At 36.1% G+C, this 9,300-nt stretch overlaps 1 protein-coding gene across 1 annotated transcript in view; it reads left to right on the plus strand.

The window, feature by feature from the left end:
* Positions 1–3,901, plus strand: part of TXNRD2 (thioredoxin reductase 2) — a 37,160-nt gene extending 33,259 nt beyond the window's left edge. The window contains exon 17 of the mRNA XM_033008230.2: positions 753–3,901. Within this exon, the coding sequence (XP_032864121.1) occupies positions 753–876 (124 nt within the window). The 3' untranslated portion in view covers positions 877–3,901. The remainder of the gene's footprint in view (positions 1–752) is intronic.
* The last annotated feature ends 5,399 nt before the right edge of the window (positions 3,902–9,300 follow it).

Genomic DNA, 9,300 nt, shown 5'->3' on the forward strand with positions numbered 1-9,300 from the left:
AGAAGACATCTATGTCTCTTTTCCCTGTGTTTTGTAGAGGGAAGTAACATTATTCCATAGAGAGCTTGAAACAATTCTTAAGTTTAGGGCCATTTCAGCTATTCCTACAGCATGACCTGCCAGGAATAGCAGCTCAAAGAAAAGACATCATGTCTAAGAATCTTATTGGATAAGTAAAGAAATTAAGCAAATGGGATTTTACCTCAAGGGGATTTTGTTGTTTGTTTTGTTTTGTTTTTTCAAAAGAGATATTTCTCCTGCTTATAACATTGATGATTTCGGTGTAAGTACCAGACTTTCTCTAAGATCATGGAAGAATATTCTGGTATTACTTCCTTCAGCAGATTCCTTCCAGCAGTTCTAAATAAGATTTTCTTCTTCTGTATGTGTGTATTTTTCTGTCTGAAGTCAGAGTTAGTGAAACACACATGTATGTACAAGAAAAGCTGAAGGCTGCAGTTCTGTCATATGTTTTTGCCATAGGTTCAGTTGTGACTTGGGGTAGATTGCTTAATTATCTCTGTCTCAACTCTTATGACAGTTCTTCCTTAACAGTGTTGTGAAGCAGGGCATTTAAATGTTGTTGTGTAAGTGCCTGAAAAATAATAGACAGCATTGTTTGAAGAACAAATGCAACTCTTCTACATGATAATATGGACAAGAGCAGAGTTACTTTGATGTTTTAGGACATTCTAGCTGCTACTGGTGAATAGTGTTTGACTCTGTGGGTCTTTTTTTTTCTTTTTTGGTAGATGTGGTGCTACATATACTCAACTAATGAAGACAACTGGCATTCACCCTACCTGTGCTGAAGAAATTACCAAGTTGCACATTACAAAGCGTTCTGGCTTAGATGCAACAGTCACAGGCTGCTGAGGTTAAATACCATCCCTGGAAAGTAGGAAAAAAAGCACAAAATGTTTGTAAAGAAAAGGGGCACTTAGAGTTGAAACAGTTTTAATGGTTCGAGTTCCAAGAATCTTTCTCATTCTCCCAGTAGACAGCTTTTTCTCACAGCCAGATGAAGTAATTGTCCTTGCACCATCACAGTTCTAAAACCAGTGCAGTTCTGCTGTAAGAAATCTCTCTCTTTCAAAGTGCCTGTAACTCTGCTGTGAGCTAGGGAATAATCACAGTTTTATATATGTAAATATAACTGAAGCCAGTGACATCTGAGGCCATCTACAAATTAAACAGTTTTCATTTGAGTTTCTCTGTTGGCATGACTGACTGTCAACCAAAGTGTCTCACATAATGTTCATACAGATGCTAGGAATTGGACAGGGCCTCCCTTAGATTTTTGGTGATGATACTTTCTCGTAAGTACTTAGATAGCTCATTACCAATACTAATTTTGAACACTGAGACTCCATACTCACTAGTAGAAACAAGTTCCCAGAGTGTTTAACAATGGGTAAGCAGTTATCTTCAGGTTTCTTCTTTAGTAGTATGTACATGAGTTTAATAGCAAATCACTTATCACTGAAGCTGTGTTGCTACTGGATGAACCCAATGAATCGGTGGCAGCCTGGTCATAACCTTATGGTGGTGGCTGAGAATGAATGAGCTCAGAGGTGCTAAAGAAAGAGTTGGATTTTATGGTGACTTCTCTGCCTGTTCTTGGAATTTCTAATTCAGTTCGGTTCAAATTAAATTGACACATCTCACATATTACTGCTCGAACACCATATGTTAAGTAATGCTGACAAGTAGAATCAAAACCACTAATAAACCAACTCATGCAGCATTTTCTAGTTTATACAATTTGGAAATCTGGCTGACACAGAGATATATTTTGTTGGTTTGTTTTTAAGATTTTCTCAGTGATGAGCTGGATACTATATCTGGATTGATTTAGGTCTGGCTTTAATAAAACATGTTACTGAAGGGAACTGTATTAAACAGTGATCTAGAAAAGAAATAGTCCTGCTCAGAACAAAGATACAAAATAATTATCTGCAATTTTTTCAGTATTGGACAGAGTAAGAAAGGATTCATCTGTTGCAAATTTCTGCTTATTTTCCTGCTATCCAGAAGGGGGAGATGCTGGCTAATTTGTGGCAATAAAGAAACAGAAATCTTACAGTGAAGTTCTTTTACAGAACCCTGTTAAATAGGTAGCTTGACAAAGTCAAACACAAAACAAACTACACTGTATTTCAATTAAAGTTGCAGTTGCCAGCATTTTGATATGCATAGTTTCTTGCACCTTTTACAGTAGAACAGTGAGTGTAGGAAAATAAGAGATCAGCTTGAGGTGAAACAAAATGTATCCTCTGCAGTTAATTTATATCAGTGTGGAATTTCATATTTTCATAGCTGTCCTTCTGCTTGTTGCACAGTTTGGAAGAATAGTCTGATGATCAGGTATATTTTTGCTATTTTTAATTTGATTGCTATTTCACTACTGCAACATGCAACACAGACAAATGGTTGGTTTATTTCAAGTGTGAAATCTACTTTACCATGAGAATTGTAACTGTCAGAGAAACTATTAGACAAAAAGTGATCAGAACTTCCTTATAAAATATAATGCAATAGCATTTATCACACTCTCATTGATACTAGAATACTCCATTTTCAAAGATTTGTTCTGACTTTAACAACAGCAAAAGAAATCTTAAATGCTTTATTTACAAAGTTCCCTGATTTTTGATGCATATTTCTGGTCTGTAAAAGAGGAAGGAATGATACAGTTTGACTACAGGTGGCATTCTCTATCAGATCTGGTGATAGATCTGATGCCATTTTTCATCTGTGAAGTCATCCATAAGCTTGTAGTTGAAAATAAATACTTTGAGTGGAAGTGTTGTTGAAACACTGCCTGAATATTGCAACTGCCTTTAGAAGAAATGATGAAAACTTCATATCTGTATATAAATGTGTGCATATTTGCACATTCAGAAGTTCCTGTTTCCTTTAATAAAGGTCTTATGAGTATGATACAGTCAAAAACCCTACTAGATTTTCCCAGCTGTTTACAAAAAAAAAAAAGTTCATAGTAAATTAGGGGTTTTTTACTTAATATTTCAAAGCAGAGATACTGAGCATCTTAGTCTACAGAGACTTTGTTGTGAGAAATATCCCACCTCTGACTAAACTGTAATGTGTATGCAAGATATTTTTTTTTCTAGTGATTACCCATTACAGTTCCTTTTATACCCATAAATGAAAATGTTGGTGTTTAGACATATGCAAGTTGTTTCTCTGTCCTACCAATGCATCCAGCAGACTGAGTTGTCTGCCCCTACATACAAATCAATAGAAAGATGACTTAATTTCATTCATTATAAAGTTAAAAATAATTATTTGGGATAACAAGTAAAGAGATCTCAAGGAAACATGTCCTCAGTGTATATGGGGTGTGAAACCAAGGCATGTCATCATTCTCAGAAGTAATAGAACTCTCTTGGTTTTAGAATTGCTGAGTGGACTGCATGAAAACTGATCCTGTATCTTGAACAACAGCCTAGTTCTGTTCCTCATTTAGTGGAAAATGTTGTTGCTCCCCTGAAGTAAAACTAAACATACATTCACACCTACATAACCCTAATGTCAGAATCAACAGCAAGACAGAATAATGACAACTACTGTGATTGTGCTTTTTTTCCTGAAGGATTTGCCAGGGATGATCCTTAAGAATTGTTTTTAAAAGCCTGACTAATGTTAATTGAAATGATTGCTGTACACTGTGAATTACTGGTTATATGTGAAAATGTAACAACAACAAAAAAAAAAAATTAGTCAGGCTTCTTCTCAGGATGCCAGCTGATGAGGGCTTGTTTGTCAAACCATACCATGGTGCAAAAAAGTCTGAGCATTGCTGGGTCCCTCATATGTATGATCCCAATATTTATTGTGTTGTGAATTAATAAATTAATAAATTTTTTTTCCTAGTAAATGTTTGATTGTATTTATTTAATTCTGTACATATGATTCTACTTACAAAAGATTTATTTTTGATCTTAATGCGGTTTCTCTTGGTTTAGGTATGTGTTAAGGAAATTAAGAAGTAGAAAGACTCAGACCTTTTAATAAGAAAATACTGATACTTCTCTGTCTCTGATGTGTAAACTGAATAGCCATGGAGATTATTCCAGGCTGGATGACCTTCTTATTTTAAAATAATTAAATTAAGAGAACTTCAAGGCTTGGTAAGTATAGTTTCAAATGCTCTCCCATTTATTTCCAGCTAATGAGGTCTAACAGGTATTTTCACTGTCCGTGTGTGTTGACATGCTTCTTGAAGACTCGTCAAGAGTAAACTCCCTTGAAATACAATGCAGTCAGAATATTATACAGGGCTAAACTAGTCTACATTAGCTATTCATTTTGGGTTTTAAACTAGAACATGAGTAGCAAAAATGCTTTGCATTAGCAAAGACAGTTAGTAGCTATGAGGACCACTAGTTAAAAATCAGGAAATGACTAGCACTGATATTACCTCGGTATATGCCCTGGATTTGATGCTGAGAAGGAATATTAACTTTATTGTATTTAAAGGTATTTTTGCTGCTGCATTTTTAATATATTTTAATTTCCTGGAGTAGAATATTGCAGGTTCTAACTAATTAGGATAACTAGAAACAGTGGCTAAAAAAAGGGAATAAGGTAAGCATAATTCTTGATTTTTTTTTTCTCCTTATTTTCATATACCACTTAATCCTGAAGCAAACAAGAATAACAGACAATCATGTGACAATAATCTTTATAAATTAGGAACTGCATATACTGCATTATTTATATTGTACCTAATGATAGCTTGTTCTCAATGCTAAGGTATTGTGTACAATTATGTTTTGCCTTTTCTCATTTATGCATGAACTGTATTTTGTTATACCTACCGGAAGATGTTTCTACAGCATAGATTCTTCCAGATCAGGAGCTGGAAAAGATATTTCAGTACAGTAGATACACTTTTTTTGCTATCACAATTATTCTGATAAAAACATATATGCCATAGTGCAATGCATTTCTAACCAAGAGTTGCACATTATACAGACTTTTGAGTTTGAAGGCTTCTCTTCATATGCTTATGCCTATTCAACAAAGTAGGCAATTCTGTGCCTATGTAAATTGCCATTTGTCTAAATCCCAGAGAAAGCAAGGTACTCAAAGTTAATGTTAGCCATTAATTTCAGTGGGATGAAAATATGTGTCTTAAATGCTTTGTTAAAGGGGAATCAATATAAGCATATGCCAAAATGTCTTTCATTATTACAGTTGGGGAACAGACTGCAATTATGATTCAAAACATAAAAGGTACAATAGACATCTATGATTAGGCAATGAAATATGCCTTTAATAAGCATAGTGCAGACAGTTTGTTTTGCAATAAGTAAACTTGTATAAAATTCATTGACTTTTTCATTCTTTCAGATCTGTGTGCTCTGTTTTAAGAGAGGTTTTTTAGTTTTATGCACAAAGTTTTCCTGATGTTCTTCCAACAGAAAGGCTGGGTTTGTATGCATTTATTCTAGTGCCAAACTTGAATTTTAATGGGAAAAGAGGAAACAGCAGAGCAGATCCCTTTTTTTTTTTTTTTTTTTCCAGGGCAGCATGCAACAGATATGGTGTAATTACTCTAACTTATTTTTTAAAAATAGAGTATTTCTGTCCACTACATGTCAAAGAGCTAATTATGTTTCCATTGTGGCACTCCAAGTCAATATTGTCAGCTCTTCTTATTTCTAATCCTCTACACTGGGTTTTGATGGGCCAGGTGAAATATCCCCTTCAGCACCTTACTGCAATTCTTGTCAATCATCTTGCCATGAAAAACATGCGTATTACAAAGGCTTTGGCAACACTGCATCTGATTTCAGTCTTTAATCTTACATGCACCTTAAGAAAACACCGTTCCAACTTCTGACGTTCTCTTTGGTATCCTATCTGCTGTGGGAAACAAAAGAAAATATTCCAGTCTTTAATGGATATAATGGAACTCTTTGGCCATCACAGTATAAGGCTTAGTACTAAACCACTGATCTAGGAAGAAAACAATTAGGATGGTAAATGGTGAACTGGTGCAGAAATTAAGCAGAATATGTGAAGAAGTAAGAAAATGCATATTTATTTATTCTTCATGTAATTGTGAAGTACCTTGTTTCAAGCACTGTTGAAGTTAGGAGAGTGTCTTTTTTTTGTAACCCCTAGACTTTTTTTGCAAGGAGTGCTGTTCACTGAAGTCCATTTCTAAGCATGGTACTGTGTGTGCCATTTTTTTGTTGTTGTTGTTCTTTATAGACAAGATCTAGCACATCTAAAATCTTCTGGTCCTACAATGGAAAATTAACATCATCACTAAGAAGCTGGAATATAAACTAATAAGGCAGGTTTCCAGAATCTGATTGCATCAGTCAGGAAGATATAGTATGAAAAGAAAAGTGGATATTCCCTGGGGGGTAGTGTGAAATGGAGACCAGTCTTGTTTGAACAAGGTGCTCTGCATTGTTAGCTAGGTAGAGGTATTGGGAGTTGCAGCCTGTCAGAACCAGCATCTCCAAGGAGGTGGTGGTCAAATTTTTCCAGGTAAGAGTCTCAGCAGTTTGTAGTAGAGTATGTCCAATATACTAATAAAATAATTTAAGGAAACTCTTTATACTCCATGAAAGATGAACTGTAAAGATACTCACCCTTTCTGCACCTCCTCCTGTTTTCCTTCAGATGATAAGAAGACCAGAAAGACTGTTGGGTTTTTCTGTCCTTCTTCCCTTTACTTTAAAGCAACCTGGGAATCAGGCTTGTTCTTCCTTGTTTAGGCATAAAACCAAACAGCAAGATATCCCTCTTCTTAAATCTTTCATGAGGAAACTTCTTTCTCCCAAGGATGCATGAGGTGGTAATGTAGCTCAAACAAACTTAAAACAAAAAGACTATAGATACCTGTTCAGTCTTTGTCTATTAGAATATCATGTAACTCCAGTAAGATAAAATACCAAGGGAAAGAAAACAGTGAAGAAAGACTGCTTTTAGGCTTTAGACAAAAATCAAGAAAATAAATAAATGTTCCTTTTTTTTCAGGCTCCCTGTGAGACAAGGTCCAAATATATTATTTCATGGTATACTCATCACAAAACAGACAAAATTGAAAGCTCATTTTATTTTTATCTCTCACTAATGCGTGAATGACTGTAATGCAGTCAACCAGTATTCTATTCACACTGTGTCAGAGCAGCAGGTTATGTAGCAGCTTTTCACTTTATGCAGGAGGCTAGAGCTGTTATACATGACACTTTATTTTTTAACAGAATTAGTGATGCACAGCAGTCTTTATTTAAACACCTTTGTTCAATTGGGACAAAGGATTGGGTTTTGGCATTTTTTTTTAATCTTGATAATCTTTTTTGTCTCTCAAAGGATCAAGAGGAAGTGCATTAATTTTTAACTTCACACAAAGGCAAGTTGTACAAACACAGCTGAAAACATCAGGAAACCCAGGCATTTTCCTTAGAGAAATAAAGTCAACTAATGTTCTGCTGGCAATAGACTCCTGAATAGTTGGGAAGATGATGTTAGACACAGTAGTTTAGGCAGCAGGGTGTTCACAGTCTGATAGCACTGTACAGTTTGGCTCGCTTAGATGAATGATTCCCATAATGTAGAAAGCAGCGATTATTAACCATAAAACAGGAAGCAATTTAAAGAGTACAGGCTGCTTTGGAGACTAAAGAAATGGGTCTCATTGTCAAAGTGTTTATTTTCTTTCTTTTTTCTTTTTTTTGTTCATTTAATTTACACCACACTGGGATCTAATTAAATCATGAGAGCACTTTTGATTTTTGCCTCTTTAATTTTCATTGAGTTTATTTATTAGGCATATTTCAAACAGAGGAAAAATAAGGAGGATTCTCTTGACACTTAAGACTTTGCTTGCATTGATTTCTGGCCTTGTTCATTCTACATATACCCAGGATGCCTTGAAGTTTCAGGTCAGAACTTTGGTTCTTGTCCTTAATTAGGGATTTAATTGTATTATTCCTTACTCCTTGAATTTTTCTTTTTCTGTTTTTTTGTGAGATGCTTATTCTATTTTACTTAGCTACTTTTAGCACTATTTAAGTGTTAATAAGTGAATTCCCTTTGGATGGGATAAGAGTCCACTGTATTTATAAGAGAGCTTTACAGGATTTTCTGCTTGTGCCTTCCTTTAACACCCTTTTACTTTCCAAATCTGGAAATACCATAGCACCAGAGGAGGCAGTTCTAAGGACATCCTGTCCTTAGCTGTGGTATAGTCCCTGTTGAAGAATAAGAGACCAGCCATTTGTGAATGTTTACAGTTGGACCTTTTGAAGGGCATCATCTTTTCTTAATGACAACATGCATCAAATTCACAAGTGGTGACAACAGCACCTCAGGGTTTTAGTGACAGTGGCAAAGTGGAACATCTGATGAAATCTGCTTGTGAAATGCAAAGCTACCTTCTCTGTCACTGTGGTTACTGAGAGCTCTAAGGTCTTGCATTTTTTTTTATCAAGCAGCAAATTCTCAAAGTCCAGAAAGCTACCCTGGAGTAATGAAATTGTCCCTGTGTTGGGCTTAAACATCCTTGTGAGGTCACCTCATTGTCTTACACTCTAATTCTGGAAGTCCTAATATTTCTCAAGTTCAGAACTTGAGTGAACATTTGCTTTAAGCTATTGAGTTGATGCCTAAGAACAGCAGAGGGAGGTGATCACTTGGATCTACATTATTGATTGAAGCACTCTTCCTCACTGTACTTCAGTGAAGTGTAGCCAAGAACAACAAGATAAGAATTAATGTAAGTGACAAGGGAGTTTCTCAGACTGTGCCGCTGCGTATTATCCTGGCTGAAGAGAAAAAGAAGCTGATACTTGAGTCTTTTGAGTTGCAAAGGGTCTGGTCAGTCCTTGAAGGGGAAGCACATGAATGGCCCAGTTGTCATCGCATTTTATTTTTCCTCCAACTTTGACTAATGGTGCATTTCCTCTGGCCTCCCACGGGCCATCCGTGGCTGACTTGCTTTGTCACTCTTCACATCTAGTCACTGCCTTTACTGTCCATGCTGTTCCCATGGCAGGAACCCGGTGTCCTCTAAAAAAACGCCCAGGCACAAACCATCTGTCATTCTTCCCACTCCTCTTTCAAGCAACCAGTTCCCATATTGTGTGGCCTTGCACGCCAAAAGCAGTCTGCCTCCCCCCTGCATGCCTGGAGTACATGCCAACTCACTGGGCTTGATAAGGGACCTCCCAACATTCTGCCTGTAAAAATACTAATGGGCATCTCCCTGTTGATAATCAGCTCTGCCTTTTTATTGTGTTCATAGGGGGGAAT

Source organism: Tyto alba, unplaced genomic scaffold, assembly GCF_018691265.1.
Source record: "Tyto alba isolate M040663 unplaced genomic scaffold, T.alba_DEE_v4.0 Super-Scaffold_44, whole genome shotgun sequence".
Classification (NCBI taxonomy): domain Eukaryota; kingdom Metazoa; phylum Chordata; class Aves; order Strigiformes; family Tytonidae; genus Tyto; species Tyto alba.